Raw genomic sequence first — 21324 nt, 5'->3', positions numbered from 1 at the left:
GGAACCGCGGAGGGACAAAAGAAACCATATATAAATAAATGTAATGCTGACATTGTACAGATTAAAGTAATACTCTTTAAAGGTGTATACGTTTATTCAAAGTAAGTAGGCTACTTTCATGAATACTACCTGCATTAATTACATACACGTATTTTCGGAAGAGGTGACTCTGAAACGATGCAGTTCCTGAGAACAAATTACTTGGCATTTTTTGTAGTAAGTAACATAATTCATTGGTTGAAAGCAATGTCACCTAATCACACATAATTTTGGATTACTTAAAAATCAAACATTGAAAATATTGCACCTTTGAGCTAAAAAATAATGTTTTGTTATCACTAACAAGCTCAAAACATTTAAAAAGAAAATGCTAATAATGCTGCATATTCAGCATGTTAATTTATAGTATTGTTTTTTTATCATAAACGAAGTTTCATAATTTTAAAATTGCCAAATGGAAATCAAAATAAATACAGGATGTATTAAATAAAGTCAGGGAAAGATTTTTTGTTGTTTTTGCTCTCCTGTTAAGTTGGGTAAATTCAGTCTGGTTCTGATTACCTTTGCATTCTTAGCATATTTTAAGATTTTGTATCTTGTCATGACCATAACCACATATTTGCAATGAAAACTCATGATTCAAACACATTCGGGTTCAATATGATAAAGCACATGACAATATGATACCACGTTTCATGACGTGTTCATGTTGACTGCTCTTCAGACACAGACTTATAGTATTAATTGAACTCCCTGTGTTTTCTCTGTCCTACCTGTAGTCAAGTGCTGAACACCGGGGATGAACACATAGGGAATCCTCTTAACCAGGTAATCTCTGTACCCATCTGCCGTCACGTTCATAAACCACAAACAGCCTCCACAAATATGCCATTTCCCAGCTAGTCTCTGTCAACCAGCACAAGTTATTGTAAGAGGAATCCTCTGAGACAGAATATCATTGCATAGGCTGGAAATACAAGATGACAGGGTAACATGTCCTTCTGTTTTTCTCCAACAGACCATGCTGCTTTCCCCTCTGGCGGAGAGGAACTGGGAGGATCTGTGTTTAGTGCTTGAAGAGGTGCTGGATGACCAGTCCCACAGGCAGCTGTTTGCCTTAGAGCTGGGCTCTGGAACTGGGCAGCACGTCATACGCTTTGCCCCGAAGATGCCCTTTGTTACCTGGCAGCCATCAGATGTCAATGAAGAGTCAAGGGACAGGTTTGTGCCTTATAGAAAAAAGTATTCTGATATTTTTGCTCACACAGTAGGCCTACACATGTAGTTTGTGCCAGTAATGTTTAGGATTAACAATGATAAGGATAACTTGATTTGGCCAACTTTGAATGCTCAATGCCTTTTTTTTTTGTTGCACTGAAACAGTTTTGAGAAAGGACATTCGTGAAACGTAACTTTTTTGTGGCTACGTCCAGTGTTAGTATAAGGTGCATTACTTGTAATATTTTATTTTGAAATAATACAGCATTTTCCAGGTTAGAACATTTTTTTCATATATTAATTTATTATATTCCTCACAAAAAAACAGATCTGAAATAGCAGGAAGAGATATATTAAAAGGTGATTTTACAAACAAAATGTAAGCTTAATTCTGCATACTCATTTACAGTATTAAGGCATATATTGCTGCAACCCATGCAAAGAATGTGCTGCAGCCTGTTCACCTGGATGCCAGCGAACCGTGGGAGAAATGGGCAGGCCTTTCTAATAACTCCTGTGATGTTGTTGTTGCCATCAATTTACTGCAATACAGCTCCTTCAAAACAGCACAGGTGCGTCTGATTAACTAAACAAAAAAAATTACTAAAACACAGATCTCAAAATGTGGCGTTCATTTTTCTGATTATTTTCCAAGGGTGTTTTCAATGGAGCAGGGAAGATCCTTCGACAAAATGGTCTTTTGATTACATACGGGGTACGTAGGCTACCTTTAGTTATTACGTTTATTATGCACTCAGAATGGCTATATATGTCACCATGAAATTGTGAATTGAGACCTTTAACAATCCTAAACATGTTCTAGGTGTATGCTATTAATGGCATCATTACACCAAGTAGTAACGAACACCTGGATGCAGAGATTCGACAAAAGTGAGTGCCATTTTTTCCCTCCAGTACAACATGGCAACACTATGTCTAGAGTAAATACTTATTGAATGCTGTTACACAGGAATCCAGAGTGGGGTCTTCCAGATATCGACGTGTTGAGACAGTTGGCCTATGGGAACGAGATGCGTATGGAGCGGATTGTAGGTCACACTTCTGTAGTTTGCGGTATCTATATTTTAATACAACTACTATGAACTACTTAAACATGTATTTTTTTTCTAATTTTCAGATTGAGATGGAAGAATTCTACAAATGCCTCATCTTCAGAAAACTTGAGAAGAACCAAACAGCTTGAAGAATAAAAACAAAACGTTATTTTTTATCATGAGTCCATGTAATGCTATGGCCTTTACCCCTCTTATTGGAACATGTTTGAATATGACATGGAACACAATACTATGGAAAGTTACAAAGACGATAAAGCAAGTGGACAATAAGAACCAGATATTTATTAAATATAGTTTTAAAATTACCTTTAAAGTCAGACAGATCAGTATGATGGAATAAAGAAGTTCACAGATGGCAACTGAATACATACATACATACATGCGGCACATAATTTTCCCTCAGCAAGCAATTCCACATTTGTTGAGAGCAGAGTACACTTTAGAAAAGAGTCCCCAATTGTACTTACTATGTATATTATGATCAGGGACATTTGCTCTAAGGATGGGTGCCAAGAGGCCCTTTGCAGTTATTATTAGGTTTGAAGTCCTATGGTTCTTTCAGTCTGGTCTTATCTTGTGACGGTGCGTTATCATCGGCATCACAAATCATTTTAATAAACAGATGCAGAATTATATTAGAGTTGCTGTATAGCTTTAGTAGCTTTTTTAGTCACTAGTTATGTCATTTTAATTATTAAACTATATGAAAGTATATATTTACTGGGGATTAAACAGCCACCCAAGTCATTTTAAGACACTCTTCATACAATGTACAATCCCTGCAACGTGTTTTGTCATTTAGGAAACTACATTACGACATCCGAAATTCCAAGCAGTGCACAACGAATAAAATGCCAAAACAGTAGAAGATAACCCTAGTTTGTGTGCTCATGAGAAAGGATGGAAATAAAACTAGTTCAGCTGGAATGGCGAACTGACGGAGATGTGAGTTAGTGCCATTTATTTCCTATCCCTAAACATCCCCCTTTATCCTCACACCCACAATCTCTTAAAGACAGCTTTTCTCAATCACTGCCCAAATTGTTCGGTAGTTGCAGCAATTCACTTCCATTCCATAAAATAATGAAAATTGAACATGCAGTTTTGATTTAGAAAAATATGAGACAAAGGATGGTTAAGTCTTGCCCTTTTCTCCTCAATTATTATATTTTTGTATTCATTTTTTTTTTTTACCTTGACACCACTGACTATTTCTGAGCTTCAGTTAATCATTTAATAAGGAAAACGACATACATATCACCAGGAAAGAGGGGAGAAGAGGTCGAAAGGGTCGGGGTTATGGTGCCCTCTTTTTGCAGCGTCACCCGACATTTCCATTCTTCAATGGAGGTGATGCAAAGAGGGAGAGAGTTCTGCAACATCATCACAATATTTTACATTGCCACAACATCACAGCAAGGTCGGAGGTGAGGGGGGTGTGTTTCCAGGGGGCAGAGAGTCCAGAGAGTGAGGTGAAAGACCAAAGGAGAGGAGAGGGTGTAGTGGGTGGGACTGCAGCCTGCAGGCTTTTAGTCGAAGGAGATGAGCTGAGCCTCTGCACTGCCGGGCACAGCCTGAGGAACATGCTGCTGTTGCTGCTGCTGCTGCTGCTGATGTTGTTGCTGTTGTTGCTGCTGCTGCTGGCCTCCAGGGGGGGCCACCTAGTAAGAAAAGAAGGTTCATATGGATACAAATTAAGGTTTGGCTTAAAGTAACCTGAAAAATAAGTAAAAATACCCAAAAATCATTGAGATAGCACTGCTTATATCTGTTTAGAAGACAAACCAGTGTCCAAAAGTCAAAGGTGATGTCTTTGTCTCTAGAAAAGCTCCATATCTCTAAGACGCTGAAAAATGTTTATATAATAAACAAAATAGTTGTGGATCATTTTTCTCTTCATCGACTAATCGTTGCAGCTCTACTGCTGGTGGCTGAGAAAAAAGAAAAGGAGCTGACCTGTTGGTACATGGGCGGCTGTCCTTGCATGTACTGTTGGGGGGGCATGTTGGGGTCCTGTCCTGGCAATGCTGAAATCATGTTCTGCATGGGGTAAGGCTGGTAGCCCATGTAGCCCATACCGTTAGTGGGAGCAGGCTGCGACATGGGGGGCAAACTCTGTGCCTGCGAGACCACATTCTGCTGAAAAGAGCACAACAGTTAGAAGGCTTTATGAATGAAAACAATTAAACATGAAACTACTCAGCTGCCAAAACATTATTCATACCAGCAACAACGTAAGTTTGCAACAGTTCAATAATTGTTTAAATATGCGTATTCTACAGGAAAAAGCTGAATGCATATCATCTATATATCAACGTATCACTGCACTATTTATTTAGAAACAAATACAGTGTGTTGTGTGCAGTTGGTATAAAATAAAACAGAAAGAGATTGGTAAACGCTCCATTTCTGCTTTTAACTGGGAGTGATTCTAACCTGGTAGCCCTGTGTGGGTGTGGGCTGATAGTTGGAGTAAGGTGGACTTGTAGTGGGCGGAGCTTGACCGGGAGGAGGAGCAGGCTGCCCGTTGGTGCCTGCAGCCTGGTACATGTATGCATTAACCATATTTGGATCTGGGAAATAAGACAATCATTCAGAAACAGAAGAACACTTGATTTAAAAACACTCGAGTATCATTTGTAAATTTATATTTTGCAGTCAGGCAAACAATAATAGAAGATTTCTTAAGCTATCAAAAGCACATCTCCTCACCTGGGGCAACATTGGGCATGGCCTGGTACTGTGGAGGTGCATTCTGCCCTGACTGATTCATATAGATGTTGTGCATAGGTGAACCCTCCACAGAACCAGCTGGGCTGAAGGTGCCCGGGTAGCTGGGTGGAGCACCAGGCTGGTACACCACCCCTCCCGCCACATTGGGGGGCAAAGACTGCATCTGCAGCAAAATCATATAATATCAGACATTTACTCAACAACATACTTATGAAGAGGTGAATATTCGCTTTTCATTGGAATGTGAAAACATGACCAATGAAATGAAATGTACTGCAGTGAATTAGCCTGACAGCTGACCATGGAGCATGCGGTGTGTACCTGGGCATATGGCAGAGAGAAAGCAGGCATTTGTGCTCTCATCTGGATTGTGTGTTTCTGCTGCTCCAGACGCATCTGCCTCTCCTTCTCCTGGTCCTGGAGGCGCTGAATGGCCAGCTGTCTCTGCATTTCCAGGTACTCCTGCAGATCAAAGACAAACACTTGTGAGCATGATAATGAACAGTCTAACAATATGGGCATTATAAGTGGAGAGGCTCATTTCAATACCTGTTTCTTCTGCCTCATGATCTCCAGTTTCTGAGCCAGCTGGATCTGCCTCTGTCTCTCTGACTCCTCGGCGGCACGGCGCAGCTTCTCTCTGTGTTCGTCCCGCAGTGAGTTGAGGGCCGCCCGAGCATCTCGCACCTGAGCCAACTTGTCCTGCAGCCCCTCGTAATACACTGCGGACAACAACCATGATGTGATGGGTCAGAGACTGAACGCTAAGCATGTGTGCGATTCAATTGGTAAACATGACTTCATGCACACTCACATCGCTTCTCATCCAGCTGGTTGAGGATGTCCAACAGCTGAGGATGCATGTTGTTGATGGACTGGAAGAGTGAGAGCACAGCGCTGTCGTTGGTGATGCTGCGCCCACGCATGTGGTTGCTCTTCATGCGGTTAAGGAAGGTGGTGACGGAGTTCTGCAGAGCCTTCAGAAACTGCTCATGGTTCTCCTCCGACTCTCCGTTCTGGTAGGGCTGCTGAAGGTGAGGACGAGCGGGAGGCAAAACACAGAAAGTCAGTCGTTGTCTGCACATTCAAGATAGAAGTAAAGAATGGTACTACACACATTTGCTTTAAACTCAGAGTTACAACAAACCTCCACTATGCTGACTGGCTGCACAGGGACATGAGTTTCTACTGGCTGACTGATGGGTGGAGCAGGCTCAGCCAGAGGCACGGGGGCCGGGGCTGAGGGGGTGGGACTCTTGCGAGCCTCTTCTTGTTTCTTCTCCCAGTAGGTTCTGTTCAGGTAGCGGGCCAGCTGGAAGATTGTGAAATGATACCATCAGTATTATGAACACAATGCAACATGTATAGTAGTATATCTTAATATGGGTGTAGGGAAAGAGAGATAGCACATCATAGTACCTCAGGGTCCACATCTTCAGCTGATGGAGCAGAGGAGTTCTGGAGAAAGCATATTGATCCCATTGATGAGTGATAAAACATATGTGGGTAAATAATTCAGTTTGCCAGAGAGAAAGGCAGCTTGGGAAGGAGTCTTACCACAGGGGAGGTGTAGAGGGTGCTGACAGGCGGTGCTGAGGAAGTCACTGGAGTGGGATCAGCTTTGGGATACATTGAGTAGGAGCTCTTATGCCTCTGTAAGAAGACATATGTAGGAATGGGTTTCTGTCTATAAACAGGATGAAGAAATACAAATGAGAGTTTTAGCTGTGCAACCCACCATGCGCTCCTTCTCCTCCGCCTCACTTTGGGAGAGGGCGATGGCCATCTGCAGCTCCTCCTCCTCCTGCAGAGCGGCCTCGTCTCTCTTCGGGGGCATCTGGTGAGAGAGCAGACCCAGAAACAGCACACAAAAATCCATTAACGGATGGTGGAACAAAATCATTCAAATACAGTGCAGGGTGAGTGCACAAAGAACAAGAAAATGTGTCAAAGCATCATATATACATTTATTTCAAAAGTAACCAGAATGACTATGCCATTACATTTTCCACTTCTACCTGGGACTGTTGGGACAGCGGGCTGGTCAGGTACTCAGGAGGCAGCTCGACTGCACTTGGGGTGGGGGCTTTCCCCTCAGCTTTCCTGAGAGGAGGAGAGAGGGAGGGGTGGCTGGGAAAGAGAAGGGACAGGGAGGACAAACAATGTGTCAATTAGGAGAGAGAATTCTGCTGCTTGAGACACCGAGATCTCTACAGAGAATACTATGCAACATCTTCTACATGGGCTATTATGATAAATCAGATGTGTCTTGGAATCATCATCAAAACACAGATGCTTAAGCAGAGTAATGTTCAGGTTTTAAAAAGGTTTAGGTCAGTCAGTCAGAATCATTACTACAAAATGATGGTCATTTCAATTGTTCACATTGCTAAAAGTAATTTTCAAGCATTGCTCACAGTAGATATATATACATTGAAAATGAGTTTGCAAATCAAAAGCATGTTGGTCATACAAGCAGTTATAAAAAGCTGGCATATTAAAAGAAACAATTAATTTTTTCAGGTTATCTAATGTTAACATTAAAAGAACAAAACTAAATTGAGATAGAACAGAACAACAGGAACTCCTTGGTGGAAGTAGTAAACAGAATAAGTCAAGGAACATATCAACAATATGATGCTTGGGATCGAGAGCAAGGGAATGATTTACAATGCCAGTGCCATACTGCAGCTAATGAAGTCCTCTGCAGATATGACGCACTGTTGAGAGACACTTTACTTCAAACTCTGAGAAGGAAATCCATACTACCATACCATACCAGCGTCGGGGACTCACTTGTTAAGCAGCTCAAAGCAGGGCTCACACACACGCACTTCCTTCTCTATGCCGAACTTGGGAATGGTGGAGTACTTAGACGAACACTTGCCACAGAAGATCTGGCCACAGGCTCGACAATGGTGCTGGAAAAACAAAGAACACAAATTGAGATCAACTTCCGCACATGCGCAATAAACATACGCAATGTGCTGTAAATGAATGAAGGAAACCGTACATTCTCCAAGAGCCGTAGTTTAAAGAAAGCCCAGCCTACCTTTCTTGTCATGACTCCAAACTGGACTCTGCACCGGTGGCACTCCTCGGCATCAACCCAGTCCGGGGCCTGGACAAAGCAGACAAGTGTTAGATACTATATGCCCACTGCAGCTTCGTTAAGTGGCAAGTCGTTCTCTCTACCCATTAGTTCAGTGGAAATGGCAAGCATCCAACATTTTGGTGTATATTCACCCCACTCAGTCAAAGTCACTAACTACACAGCAGTGGAACAAGAAACACAAAATGTCTTACTCTCTCTGCTGCAAACATCGCATCACTCTCCTTAAACTCAGGGAACACATGACCTGTAAGAAAAGAAGTGGAAAACATGCGTGTTAAACATAAAGTATGAAAGTAGCAGTACACTGGCAGTACAACAACAGTTAACAATGATACATGATAAAGCACCCATGTCAAGCATTAATCCTGAATTGTTACAATAAATGCAATTCCCCAAATGATTTTGCTATACAGAAAATACTTTCATTATTTACCAGCTGTCCGTATTAACTTAGACTGTATGTCTTGATCATTATTATGCAGTGCTTAGCTGGCTCCCGTTTTCCCGTGTGTGAGACGCCAAGTGACAACAGATACGATGACAGGATTATTCATTTAAAAACCTAAAATATTTGTAGTTTACATTAGTGATTGTGTCAATGAAACACAAGAACATATTACATTTTAGGCATATTCCTGAGATGTATGTAGTTGTAATACCACAAATATACAAATGTAGGTGCTAAGACCGGATGAGGAACTTTTATCTGGGTTTTATATTTTCAAAGAATATTAGGCTTCCCTTTAGGCCGGCTTGATGGGATATAGCATGTGGCTGCTTACCTTCCACTTTCATGATCTGATAGGTGTCTTGGACCACCTTGTATTTGGGTTCGTTGCGGAAGGCGTGAGACCAGGCCTGGATCAGGTACAGGATTTTGTTTCTGACATTTGGCTCTGTCTGTGTCTGGTGGTAAAGGAACCACACAGTGAACAAAAGTCTCTTCACCTTGAAATCCTTCTTGTATTATTGCTCTATGAACCCTTCTCATATTCTACATTTGGGGTCTGTCAAAAACATTGTTATAACTGAGCTCCTCCAACACAAACTGAGGCAAACAACATGTGTTTGATGACAAGAGCTCAGGTGGGAAGTCCCTTGTTATGGTCTGAAAAAAGCCTCCTGTCACAAGGCTATGACATCATCAGGAAGTGGAAACCGTCAGGGCAGGAGGAGCTTGTGTCACATGATACAGCAAAGATCCAATCAAATAGTGCTAGCTCACGCTGCAGTGCAGCCAGCTGCCTGACGTGATGTGGCTCCTTGTCATAAATATGGTCAGACAGATCCCACTGTGTATGTAACAGGGCAACAAATGTATACTGTATAGAAACTGTCAACTGCTTGTTTACTTAAAGCTGCAATGATGTTATTTAGATATAATTGTACAAGATTTGGTTAAACAAACAGTCGATTACCCAAAAAGAATGATTTTTTTTATCAACCAGAAATGGCAAATATTTACTGGATTCATCATCCACAATATCTTTAAGGATTTGGAGCTTATTTTCTGTTTTATATCATTGTAAACTGACTATCTTTGGGGTTTTAACCATCGTTTGAACAAAACAAAACATCTAAGATAACCCTAGTCGGTTAATCTGACAATGAATAAACAGAATAACTGATAGAGAAATATATCTTTAACTACAGCTCTAAATCATGACATTGGTCAGCAAATTCAGCTTCACAATGGAAAGAAAGTATTGACCATAACTGAGGTTGGTCAGAACTCATGAGATGTTCATTTAAATGTGGTATGTGTGAAAGAAGCAGATTTGTAAAAAGTACATTGGAAACTAAACGCAGCAGAATGATGAAGTGCAGGAAATGCATAGAACAAAGGTCACCTTCAGTAAATCCTTGAGCTCCTCCATAGTTGTTTTACTCGCCACCTCATCGTGGACTGTCTGGCCACAGTTCTTCACCACTGACTCCAGGACCTGAGGGGTGAGGTCACATGATCATTCAAAGAACCATTTTGGGCAAGACAGATCAGAAATCCTTATTGCTAAAGCATGATGATTAACAGTGACCTCTTCTATTGTTGCGAAAGGGGAACCATGTTCAAATCACAGAGTGTTCAGTGTGTCTTTTTAGAGCACTCGTTGGGCAGCAGTTATACTTTTAGTGATGTATTCCCAAAAACTATACTAAAGAGTCTTTCCTAAGTGTATCAACAGTCAATTCATTTTTGCAGGAAATACACACTGCCTTTCATCCATAAAGTTTCAAAAGTTCACCCAAAAGTCAAAACAGCACACTAACAATCAAAATGCTGTACATACCTCAAGTGCGTAGAGAGCCACATGTGGATTTTTGTCGCTAAGCTTCTTCTTGATGGCCCCAACAGCATATTTTGCTCTGCAAGAACAAATTCCAATATTGCTCAACAGAAAATAATCAATAAATAAAGGCAGCAACGAAACAAAAGCAATAAAACCTTTGGGAATTAGCGCCATTCAACTACCACTAATGATATGAAATATAGAGGGAAGGGAAGTGGGCAGAATCACTCACTGTGCATCTCCTTGTCGGATGAGATCACAAATCTGCAGGATGGATTCCCAGTCAGTCTCCAGCAGCAGCTGACTGGTGGCTTTATCTGCAATCATACAAATGGTGAATAACATATGTATTCTGTGCCACAGAGTATCTGCTACACCAAACCAACATTTCTTAAGAGGCATTGCATTCTCCTCATTACACTCCTAGAAACATGCTCAATGTTCTTCTGCTCTTTATATAGATATCAATTATATCTACACTCAGTTTATTAGATACGCACCGACAGCATCCAAAGTGAGACAGTCTGTAATAAACCCTGCTTTTAAGAAGGGTTATAATATGCAGGTTATGTTAGAACTGCTTTAGATGGGAACTGAATCGCCTTTGAAATCATTTTGAAGGCTTTAATATGTGGTGAAGTTGATATTGTATAAAAGGTGATTCAATGTTGTTGTATTTATACAGTGTATATATCACTATACAATACATGTCATACAGCTATACATACATGTCAAATATCTGTTTATGGGTGCTTTTGAATTGATACAGTGATGTTTTCTCTAGTGAATAGTTTTACAGTAATTACTGTGTCATAAGAAAATACCCTCATTTGTATGTCAAACAACCATGATTGTTTGTATGATTTTACGAGAGGAAAAAACTAAATTCAACTGAAACATGCTGTTATTTTTAAATGTGTTTGAATATGTTTATTTACCTAATGTTGAGGCCCTGTGTCAACATCTAGTTTGAGGAGCCAACATTACACAAATAGGACATTTGAAAAATGCAAAGAGGGTTGTTTATCACCTGAGGGCCAGTAGCTTAAAGCCATGTTCACACAGTGTGTTAGTGTTGTCTCCCAGTTGGTTATTACAAATTAAGATATTGGTGTTATCTCGCGTGAATGTCCATTTTAGACATTTCAATGACACAGTAGTTTATTTCCTATGCTAGTGGTAGTGTAGGCTAAGATAATTAGCCATCTTCTAAAGTGACCTTAACCAGCGCTGTTAATGGGAGGTCATTTATTCAAGGTAACGTGTACAGGGAGCCGATTAGAAGCTAGCTAATCAACCTGTTGTTGACTTAAACAACACATAAAGTTGGTTATCTCAGAAATTATATAACAATGTTGTGTTGGGCTGCTTGGCTTTCTTGGACGAGCCATGTCATCAGTTATACTGACGTTATTCACCAGCTAACATTTGATCGTGTGAACCTCCATGAACCTAAAAGAAAACCAACAACATGGATTAACCGGCTGATAGTACGGAGATAATAAAGTAACGCAGATTTGATTAGAGTTCAAGCTCAGTTCAGGTCTATATGCTGTAAAATGTATTATCTCTTCGATTTACACACGGCATCTATTGCACGTCTGTCCGTCCTGGGAGAGGGATCCCTCCTCTGTTGCTCTCCCTGAGGTTTCTCCCATGTTCCCCTTAAACTGTGGGTTTTCTCTGGAAGTGTTTCCTTGTACGATGTGAGGGTCTAAGGACAGAGAGTGTCGTATTGTCATACTGATATTCCGAACAATCTGTGCTGTTGTATTTGCTGTAAAGTGTCTCTACTGTAGGCTATTTTTATTATATGTACAGCACTTTGGCTCGACCAAAAATCGTTTATAAATGTGCTATATACATAAAACTTGATTTGATTTCAAGCAAAAATAAGGGTCTAATGAGATGGTATTCGCTACTTAAATAATCGGGTTGCTAAGTTAAGTCTCCCTGGGCCTCCAAACAATAGGAGTGAATTGTTAGCAGGCTAAAATTAGCTGGCCTGAGACTGAGCCACAGCCCAACGTCTGTCAAAACAATACGCTGAAAAACATCGCACTTTGACTTACAGTTGGCTAATACTATTAACTTAACAAGTCTGATGATAACTTACCAAGAAGCCGTTCAAAGGTACCTCCACCTTTTCCCATATTGGACTCGGAGTCTCTCAGTAGCTGTCGAGGCGTCCTGTTTAGTGAACGGATCCTGGTATTTTCCTCGATGATTTTCTGTTAGCCTCTCTGTTAGCCACGAAGCAGCACAGCTGTGCAGCTCTTCCTACTTCCCACTTCCGCCGCAGAAACAACAACATGGAGGGGTGTCTCCCTCTAGCGACTCATATATGCAACAACAAGTAAGACTACAGTTAAAATGTGCTACAGTATATAATGTTGACTATTATTTTTGTTAATTGACAAATTCATTATATACAATAGTTATGGTAAAACATAGATGCACATACAGAACAGATAGGGTACAAATACATAATGCAAAACATAAAATCTAAATATTAAAAGACAATAAGCCTACATAAAAAACAGCAGGTTTCAAGGGAAATGTGTCACAACTTATTTCACAAATGCTTATTAATTGTGTTGTTGTTTATTATCATATCACTTAAGTCATTTTATTATTATTTGTGGAATACATTATGTTTACAAAAGGCACATGGCATGTCCTCTGTACATTTATATGAATAGAAAAAGAAGAATTTAAAGTGTACCTTAATACCTTAATTGCTTTGATAATACAATACTTATATAATGTAGCTAGTTTATGTAATACATTTTGTAATTCCAGAAAAAACTTGCCTTAGGTTTTTGGTTAATATGTTTATTGTTACAATGTACAATTGTTTGTTTAGTTCAATTACATTCAAAACAAGAACTATTTCCACCCTTGGCTTTACATCTCTTTTTTACTTTTTTTTATTTGAAGCAAACCCTTTCTCCCTTTAAACCTGTAACCATTGCTCTGACAGTGCCCTTAATTAATACAAGGTTTTATTTTATGTAGAACATAATATCTTCATCAGCTGGAGTATTGATGTCGAGGGGTTTTTACCTCACTAAGAATGATATCATTAATTATTTATTAGCACACTTGTATGATACATTATTACTATAAGTGGGCTTGTAACAAACCTTTTTTAGCTCGTTTACCCACTGCACTGATTATTTACAATGTAAGTGCATTTGTCTTACTCAACATTTTCCCGTTACATTGTTCAGTAAAATAGCACAGTCCGCCTTACTGTATTCACTATTCTACATTAGTATAGGCCTGCTTAGGTCATATATGAGTCACTACCTGGCACTTGGTACACTGGTGCCCATTGTTATCATGGTGCTGTAGTGCTTTATAATGTGGCATTGTGTTGCTCTGTCCTCTGCTGTTAGAGACGGACAAAAAAACGTTTCATTGTTTACACCAATTACAAAGGAAATACTAGGGTATATTTTATATGCAGTTAATGATGATATGCTAGATTGGAAAAGTACGACAATTCAACATTTCATGTCAGAATATGCAGTGTGCTAACTATAAGGTTATCTAATGGTTTAAATTAACTGAAAATGTATTTTGAAACTCTCTTTGGATGTGTATTCAATGTTATCATTTCACAGCAAGGAGCACAGAATCCGAGGGATCTGAACAATGTCTCATGAATAAAGATTATGCTTTTTCCACTGTGGCTTGTAACATCCCACATAAAATGCATTCACACAGAGAGACACTGACAGATAGGCACGCACACATGTGTTACAAACTTGTACATTCTGTGTTGATCTGTATTTAACTTAATATCATAACTTTTTGGATATTCAAGATAGGTGATTGGATGTAATCTTTAGCAATATCAGTAAATTCTTGACTAAAGTGTTTTTGACAAAGAATAGGAGGTTCTCTGGGATACCGCAATAACTTGTACTATGAGAGCTGTTAATGAAAGGTATACCATTTATATGTTGTGAAAGAAAGATAATTTGTTTTTCTTTGTCCCTGGTACGGGTAGCCGAGGCAGGGAAAAGGAGATGGAAGATAGGAGATAGAGGACGACGCACAACAATATGGCACCACAAGCAAATGTACACACATCTCCATTGTTCTATTGTTCCTCTCCACTCAGCGGAACCCCTAGTAGTGTTTAAACAAAGGAGCAAAACAAAGATTTTTATTTAAAACTACTGTAGCTTACTACTTCTCTCACACAATAAGATTTTGTATTGTAAAAATGTGAAAAAACACCATTTCCCTCAGTAGAGGACCAAAAACTTTTATTGTATTTTACAGTGACAGACAGAGAACAAGGTTATTGAAGGATATCAGATATGAAATAATAAAATAAGTTCAATTATCTCTAAACAGCCTCCTGTGGCTTTTCAGAGAGACTGGAATAACATTAAATATAAAATAATTACAAGGAGCAAGATCAAAAGAAGAGAAATATGGGTTGGTCATCGTTTGGGGTGTATTTGTGAGACTTGAAGGCTTTCAGAAACTTTGGAAACTTAAACATAACCTTTGACTTGGCTGGCGGGTGCCCTGCGAGGACTACTCTCTCCACTGCTGAAGGTGGGAGAGCCTGGGAGGCCAGGGGGGCTTGACCCAGTGTAGATCAGAGACCCCCCAATGAGAAGCAAGGCTGATGCACCCCAGCCGATGTAAAGGGCAGGGCCCAGCTCACGCTTGTGTGGGGCTGCGACATGTGGATCGTAGAAATCTCTGATGATGGAGTGGGCAGTCCAGCAGACGGGCACTAGGTAGAGGAAACCTGCGATCGCAAAAATGATGCCAGCGATACGAGCGATACGGGCCTTGCTACTGCTTACGCCAATGCACTTGGTGCACTTGACTCCCAGGACCCCTAGAGCTAGACCCAGGCCACACATCAGGATGGAGAGCACAGTGAGGCCTCGGGCAGCCTGCATGTCACTGGGCAGAGCCAGCAAGCTGTCGTACACCTTACACTGGAACTGACCTGTGCTCTGAACAATGCAATTCATCCAAAGACCTTCCCAAATGATCTGTGCCGTCACTATGTTGTTACCGATGAAGGCAGTGACCCGCCACAGGGGCATGACACACACTATAAACCCACCGACCCACCCAACAATGGACATGATCAGGCCCAGCAATTGCATACCCGTGGTTGCCATGGCGAAAGGTGTTGTTTGAATCAGATGGATTTGTCTCTGTTTTTATTTCAGTCTTTGTTTGTTGCAGAGGGACTAATAATATAGTCCCACGACGAAATGTGACAGTCTACAGTACTGGAAACGTTGTGTGCCACTGTAGTCCTCAGTCTCCAGGTGATGAAGTGCAGCTTGGGTGAGACAAGGATAGGTATCCTGACATTCAGAAATTACAAAAAAAAAGGTAGAACCAATTTAAACATATAGTGCAACAAATCAGGTACAAATTATTTCAAACTTTTCATTTCATTTGTGAAGCATGAAAGGACTAAGTAAAGCATATATTTATCATAAATATGTTTGTTACAATGCCCATGTTTAGTGGATTCCAGTGAGGACCACAGAGAATAGCTGTCTTTGACACAGCTGTGGGTGTCGAGCTACGCCTTGCCTGGTGAGTGGATTATCTCGGAAAAAAACATGAGGAGATTCTGAACACAAGCATCTTTCATGAAGGCTTTGTCGAGTGGGCCAGGAGAACCTATGTCATCTTTTTATTACAGCTCTCAGTTGTCCACATTTGACTAATTCAGTGAATCAAACCCTCCCAGCTCAATACATCCAGGAGTTGCTCCATGATAAGGATTGATGGAAAAATGCCAAAAGAATACGCTTTACTGAATAGACCCTTTTTGAAATAAATGTACAACCAATTGATACCCATCTGATGGGATTTCTATTACATTTGAACAAGTCACTTTCCTATTTAAAGTCCTTTCAGGAAATGTGGCAAGCAGGAGCTAAACTCCTGGCTCCAACACCAAGAATACAAATTGCAAAATAGCTAAACATCAGGAATTAGATACAATAGAATAGTTTTTTTTGTGAAATTAATATTTGAAATGTCACAGATGTACGAATATTGTAAAATATAATTACCTCAATGAAGTTTATCGGACTCTCGCTTCCTCTTGGTTCACAGGTTATTGTTGCTGGTCCTTTGCTTTTGTGGAGGGTTTGGAAGCCAAAAGTTGTGAATGACGGCCCTGAGATATTCAGTTGGGTCCACAGGAAGGCTGCAGAGCAGGGGAGGCTCTATCTCAGAGGTCAGCTTAACTGAAGAGGGTCGATCAGCTTCGACACCCAGCACTAGACTGGAGATGGGGCTGCCCTCGGAGATGCCAGCGCAAGTCTGTGCGGCAGTGGGCAGAAGCATGCGCTTGTGTGCACGACCATGTAAGTGTGTGAATGAGTGAATGTGTTTGAGTGTGTCTCCCAGTGCCTGGTGTACAAGCACAATGCCCTGCTGTTTGGCTCGGCCCTCCCTTCCCTGCTCTTCGTCAACCTCTGTCCCAACCCTGCATCCATCCAACTCTGCCACCCAGTTTCTCCTCTTTTTGCGACTTTGACTCACTTGTTCATTTATAAGAGTCTTCTTTTTTCTTCTACCCTCCTCTTTCCCTTTCAATCTGTTTATGGGTTTCATTGAAGTTTTCGAGTGTAGGGAGTCCGTCCTCAGGCAACCTCTTGTTCACTGTTCTGACAAGGGAAATGTATTTCATTGTTCATATGGATCTGTTATTAAATTAATATATTTGACACACTTAATTGAAACTGAAAAGATAATCACAACAAATTATAATAATTATACTGGAGATTTATAAATATAAAATAAGAAGTGTGAAGTTTAGATGCTGCAGAAACTAGAAGAGATGATTAAGGGAGCATCGTTTTTTCCACCATGCAGGCGACCAGGACTGAAGAATGGGTGAAGCCTGTCGGTAAATGTATCTGTAAAGGTGTAAATGTGGACTCCTGATTCTGCGCAGTAGAAGGACACACGGCCTTCTCTGTAGTCCAGAAACACGCCCACCTTTCTGGGTCTCTGCTCTAGAGCCAACGGCGTGACAGGAGAGGTGTTGGCTATAAACTGGCCGCCAGCCTTCAGGCTTAAAGTCCAGAAACCATTTGCAGGGCACACGGTGAACTTGCCCTTCCTGTTTATCGATTGTTTGACAACACCCAGGTTCCACTCGATCTTCTCCCCAACCTCCACCTCCCAGTAGCATCTCCCGCCGCTGAGACTCTCTTTGGCCAGCACGTTCGCCACACGGTCGAACCGTTTGGGGTTATCTGGAAGCTCCCGAAGCTTGTCCGTGTGTCTCACCTGTTTTCTGTCCTCTGAGACAGAGAGGAAGGGGTGGGCTGTTTTAGCGCTCAGATTAACATCCACTAAGAAAAACAAAGGACAAAAGGTCAACAATAGGTCAAACAGCATTGACACCCTTGGCACTGTGAAACTACTGGGGTTGGTTCAACTCTAACCTGGTATCAGCTGATTAAATGGCTGAGCTATCAGTCGCTATCATTTCTATTCTAATGCTTTGGATGGGCCAAATGAGCAAACAGCAAATAATTGCACGTTTCAAAAGTGAAACTTGGTAGTAGCAGTTTTGAACACTTATCGTTGGGAGTCAAACCAAACATTTGTGTCAGTAATCAACAATGTGAGTAGACGTTGTTTCTGTGTAAATGAAGCCTTACCTGCATATTTCTCTATTCTCTTAAGTTCTGTAAAAGAAGATTAGAAACAAGAAAATAAGAAACTCCATCAGATTATAGCAGAATGCTCATTTAATGACTTAATAGACAAGGTAATAGTTGCATTACTCACCAGATTTTGAGAGCCTATTGACGTCCACCTTTATCTTTTCCATTACGTCTGCCAGTGCTCGTCTGGTGACCCCAACACAAGGGTCAGTTTCTATGGTAACCCTGGACCAGTCCTTCATCTCAGACGGGCTCATTGTGGGAACAATGGTCTGCATGAAATACAGTTTTAACTAATGGTACACAGTTACCATTATGATTATATGGGTAGAAGAAGGTGAAGATGCTTACCACTGTAACTTGTTCTGTATCATCATCACCCTGCTCACTGTTTCCAGGAACCTGGGGATCAGGTTCAGGGGTCTCCTTCTTTAGCGTCTGAATCTCCTGTTCAATCTCTTTCACCAGTGTTTCTACTTTCTTTTCCTCCTCCCTCTGCCTTCCCTCGATTGCGTCAACAACTGCTTTGTGATTCTTTTCCATAGCATGTACGAGGGCAGAGAAGACTTTCTGGCTCTCTCGCACCTCTCTGAGGTAAGAGTTCTGATTGGACATCATCATGAAGCATTATTACACTAAATACATTTGCTTTAAACATAGATTTTAAAGATCTAAAGTTGTTTAACTCACCTTTTGAAGCTCAAGAGCATATTTTAACCTTTCTATTTTCTGCAGCCTTTCCTGAATCATTAGCTCAACATTTATAACCTGTAAGAGATAAAAAAAAGAAATAAAGCAATATAAACCAATATCACATTTACAATTATGGGGCATACTGTATGTCCTTAGACCATTCAGAGGCTAAAAAAAAAGAGGGATATAAGCATACACAGATATATTTATTGAAGGAATACTTCACCACCATTAGCTCATGTGTTACCTTGAATTCTTAAAGAAAACATCGTTTTTTCTCACGTTTCAGCTTTAAATAAAACAATTCAAAACCAGACAGATCATTAATTAATAATTTTGAAAACACAATAAAGTACCAATTCCTCATCAGGTGGTTTCTCTGGCCGAGTCTTCCTGTATTTGTCCGAGACCTCAGCCAGAATGTGGTTAACACTGAGGTCGGGCCTGTCGGAGAACAGCCTCCTACAGTGCGGGCAGTATTTGGACTGGTGTCGTGTCCAGTATTGGCAGAGACAGGACAAGCAGAAGCTGTGTCCACATGGTATGGTCACTGGACTGGTGAAGATGTCTCTACACAGAGAGCACAAGAAGTGCTTTTCGGGCAGGAAGCTAATTGTAGAGGCCATACCCTGTAAATATCAATGACATGTTACCAAAGTATGAGGAAGCTATTGTGGTATTGGTAGATAAGCTTGCACTTAAAGGGTTGTTTTGTTTGGATAAAAAGATAAAACATAAAGAACCAGTAAGCTGAGGGCGATGTTGTACTGTACCTCTGAAATTGATTCCCATTTTATGAGGAAATATAATTTGTTATGGAAAAGAGCAATAACATTAGAAAGCTAATAGTTGAACAATGTCGTATTTGTTACTGAAAACACATCACTTGTGGAAAAATTATTACATTTCATCTTGAACCTGTCAGTGACTGCTTACATTTCTTTTAAAGCATAAGGAACGAAATGCACTTTCCGGAGATAAATGGGACACCATGTTCTTGAAGATTGCCCTCCTGTCGTGTTATGCAATTATACACAAAGGACAGGAAATGTGATTTTTCTTGTTAATCCACTGAAGTTACATTCATTCAGTGGAAAAGCTCCCCACAGTGAAGCCTACCCTTGTCTTCTTATTGTTATTGTCACAGATGTTTGTGTCAAGAGGTATTTCTTTGTGATCAAGTACAGATATGCTTTCAGAGAACGGAAGCAGCTCAAATATATACTGGAAGTATGTGGTCAAACAAGTAGTGATCAGTCACCCAGAGCTACAATACAACTCAACACAAAGCAATTACTGAAACGTTAAGTCCTGACTACATTGCACTCCTACATTAAAGCAGGAAACACCCTCTGAAACATTCAAGAAGGATTGATCTGGTCTTATTTCCTATAAAATAGGGCAGCTCTTCCAAAAATGAAACTGAATGTAATGTTACAACATTTACTCAGCAGAGAGTGATCTTACCTTTCAAAACCTTTCAAAGTCGATCTTGTCCAGATACACAGCGGCCACACCACACTGCTTCTACTCCAAGTTTCAGGTAGAGACTGCAAATGATTTACACTCAACAGGTGCATTAGGGTGTGTGTGTGTGTGTGTGTGTGTGTGTGTGTGTGTGTGTGTGTGTGTGTGTGTGTGTGTGTCTAAAAAAGAGGCAGTGCTTTAGACAATGGCACTCTCAGTTGAAACTCCACCCTGGATGTTATCTGAGCTTCTCTTCAACTAACCTATGGCTAGACACTAGGAAATGTTAGAGGCTGAATAAAACTCTCATGTGTGCTATCACAAATAAAATTAAAACTAAATGTATCCAAAATACTAATTTACAGTTTAAATCAGCCATTAGATTCACTTTTGTTATCCATTAACTATTCCCCTCAGCTGCATATAAAACAAGTCTTGTTCCAGTTTCAACCTAAAGGGAGTTGTTCAGATGTACATGTAGTACAGGTAGATACAACAGAAGATCATATTTTATTGTCACTTTAGTCCTGACAAACAGGTCCTAATAAGTCAACAGCATGCTTACAGTGTTGAAAAAAAGTATCCAAATGTATTCCAAGTAAAATCCTGCAAAGTAAATATCTAAGTATTATCAGCTAAATTTACTTAAAGCTAAAGTATTCATTATGCAGTCAGTGTTTTACTCTGATGTTTTGCCTATTCCTATTGCTGATGTATTTATGTGTATATGCATTTTAAAAGTTGTTTACTATTCTTTATAGAGTCACTGTATTGTGATCAATTATCGTTCCCAAAAAGTAGGACTTATTTTCTCAGACCATTAAAGGTGGGGTATGTAATTTTGGAGAAACCAGCTCGAGTGCGCTAGAATTTGAAAGTACCTAACAGAGCCCCTCCTCCAACACACACGAACGCGCACATGACCAATGAGGGCATGAGATAAGTTTGTGCACAGATGGAAGGCTGACAGGCAGGTAGGCCATCCAGTTATTTTAGCCGGGCCGGCTAAAATGATTGGTCATGCTTTTTACAGCGCCACAGCTTCC

At 40.5% G+C, this 21324-nt stretch overlaps 4 protein-coding genes across 8 annotated transcripts; 1 reads left to right on the top strand and 3 right to left on the bottom strand.

The window, feature by feature from the left end:
• The first annotated feature begins 119 nt into the window (after nt 1-119).
• zgc:103625 (methyltransferase-like 26 B) lies at nt 120-3154 on the top strand. The gene is made up of 8 exons (XM_034219806.1): nt 120-216; nt 780-828; nt 1019-1221; nt 1628-1790; nt 1874-1933; nt 2042-2109; nt 2189-2267; nt 2357-3154. Exons 3-8 carry the CDS (start codon nt 1022-1024, stop codon nt 2420-2422), a joined length of 636 nt encoding a protein of 211 aa, XP_034075697.1. The 5' UTR covers nt 120-216; nt 780-828; nt 1019-1021; the 3' UTR covers nt 2423-3154.
• Nucleotides 2557-12715, bottom strand: hgs (hepatocyte growth factor-regulated tyrosine kinase substrate). 5 transcript variants are annotated; one of them, XM_034219801.1, is made up of 20 exons: nt 12547-12715; nt 10663-10747; nt 10431-10506; nt 9993-10085; nt 8925-9048; nt 8334-8386; nt 8080-8148; nt 7824-7948; nt 7031-7157; nt 6766-6864; nt 6585-6680; nt 6447-6485; nt 6175-6339; nt 5842-6055; nt 5577-5749; nt 5349-5489; nt 5007-5190; nt 4731-4867; nt 4251-4433; nt 2557-3955 (listed from the first exon to the last, which is right to left on the bottom strand). In XM_034219801.1, the coding sequence occupies exons 1-20, from the start codon at nt 12581-12583 to the stop codon at nt 3824-3826; spliced, it is 2352 nt and encodes a 783-aa protein (XP_034075692.1). In that variant the 5' UTR covers nt 12584-12715; the 3' UTR covers nt 2557-3823. The 5 variants fall into 5 exon arrangements, with proteins under 5 accessions (XP_034075692.1, XP_034075693.1, XP_034075695.1 ...); XM_034219802.1 differs by having other exon boundaries at nt 4251-4430; XM_034219804.1 differs by having other exon boundaries at nt 7046-7157.
• A 1968-nt stretch (nt 12716-14683) lies between these two features.
• On the bottom strand, nt 14684-16791 carry cldnk (claudin k). The gene is made up of 2 exons (XM_034220112.1): nt 16508-16791; nt 14684-15784 (listed from the first exon to the last, which is right to left on the bottom strand). Exon 2 carries the CDS (start codon nt 15590-15592, stop codon nt 14945-14947), a length of 648 nt encoding a protein of 215 aa, XP_034076003.1. The 5' UTR covers nt 15593-15784; nt 16508-16791; the 3' UTR covers nt 14684-14944.
• A 416-nt stretch (nt 16792-17207) lies between these two features.
• Nucleotides 17208-20433, bottom strand: btr02 (bloodthirsty-related gene family, member 2). The gene is made up of 7 exons (XM_034220111.1): nt 20279-20433; nt 19168-19440; nt 18809-18886; nt 18470-18721; nt 18243-18390; nt 18113-18139; nt 17208-17800 (listed from the first exon to the last, which is right to left on the bottom strand). The coding sequence occupies exons 2-7, from the start codon at nt 19435-19437 to the stop codon at nt 17256-17258; spliced, it is 1320 nt and encodes a 439-aa protein (XP_034076002.1). The 5' UTR covers nt 19438-19440; nt 20279-20433; the 3' UTR covers nt 17208-17255.
• Between the last annotated feature and the right edge of the window lie 891 nt (nt 20434-21324).

Source organism: Gymnodraco acuticeps, unplaced genomic scaffold (assembly GCF_902827175.1).
Source record: "Gymnodraco acuticeps unplaced genomic scaffold, fGymAcu1.1, whole genome shotgun sequence".
NCBI classification, from domain to species: Eukaryota; Metazoa; Chordata; class Actinopteri; order Perciformes; family Bathydraconidae; genus Gymnodraco; species Gymnodraco acuticeps.
The sequence above is the reverse complement of the archived record's forward strand: the minus strand, read 5'-3'. Positions and strand labels throughout refer to the sequence as shown.

Excerpts from the sequence above, each read along its gene's own strand:
- zgc:103625 (XM_034219806.1), top strand. The coding sequence starts at position 1,022 with ATGCTGCTTTCCCCTCTGGCGGAGAGGAACTGGGAGGATCTGTGTTTA. Across the intron at positions 1,791-1,873 it reads GCTCCTTCAAAACAGCACAG|GGTGTTTTCAATGGAGCAGG; the intron begins GTGCGTCTGATT and ends TTATTTTCCAAG. Across the intron at positions 1,934-2,041 it reads GTCTTTTGATTACATACGGG|GTGTATGCTATTAATGGCAT; the intron begins GTACGTAGGCTA and ends AACATGTTCTAG.
- hgs (XM_034219801.1), bottom strand. The coding sequence starts at position 12,583 with ATGGGAAAAGGTGGAGGTACCTTTGAACGGCTTCTTG. Across the intron at positions 10,507-10,662 it reads ATCCGACAAGGAGATGCACA|AGCAAAATATGCTGTTGGGG; the intron begins GTGAGTGATTCT and ends TTGTTCTTGCAG. Across the intron at positions 8,149-8,333 it reads CGATGTTTGCAGCAGAGAGA|GCCCCGGACTGGGTTGATGC; the intron begins GTAAGACATTTT and ends TGCTTTGTCCAG.
- cldnk (XM_034220112.1), bottom strand. The coding sequence starts at position 15,592 with ATGGCAACCACGGGTATGCAATTGCTGGGCCTGATCATGTCCATTGTT.
- btr02 (XM_034220111.1), bottom strand. The coding sequence starts at position 19,437 with ATGGCCTCTACAATTAGCTTCCTGCCCGAAAAGCACTTCTTGTGCTCT. Across the intron at positions 18,887-19,167 it reads AACCACCTGATGAGGAATTG|GTTATAAATGTTGAGCTAAT; the intron begins GTACTTTATTGT and ends TATCTCTTACAG. Across the intron at positions 18,140-18,242 it reads CAATAGGCTCTCAAAATCTG|AACTTAAGAGAATAGAGAAA; the intron begins GTGAGTAATGCA and ends CTTCTTTTACAG.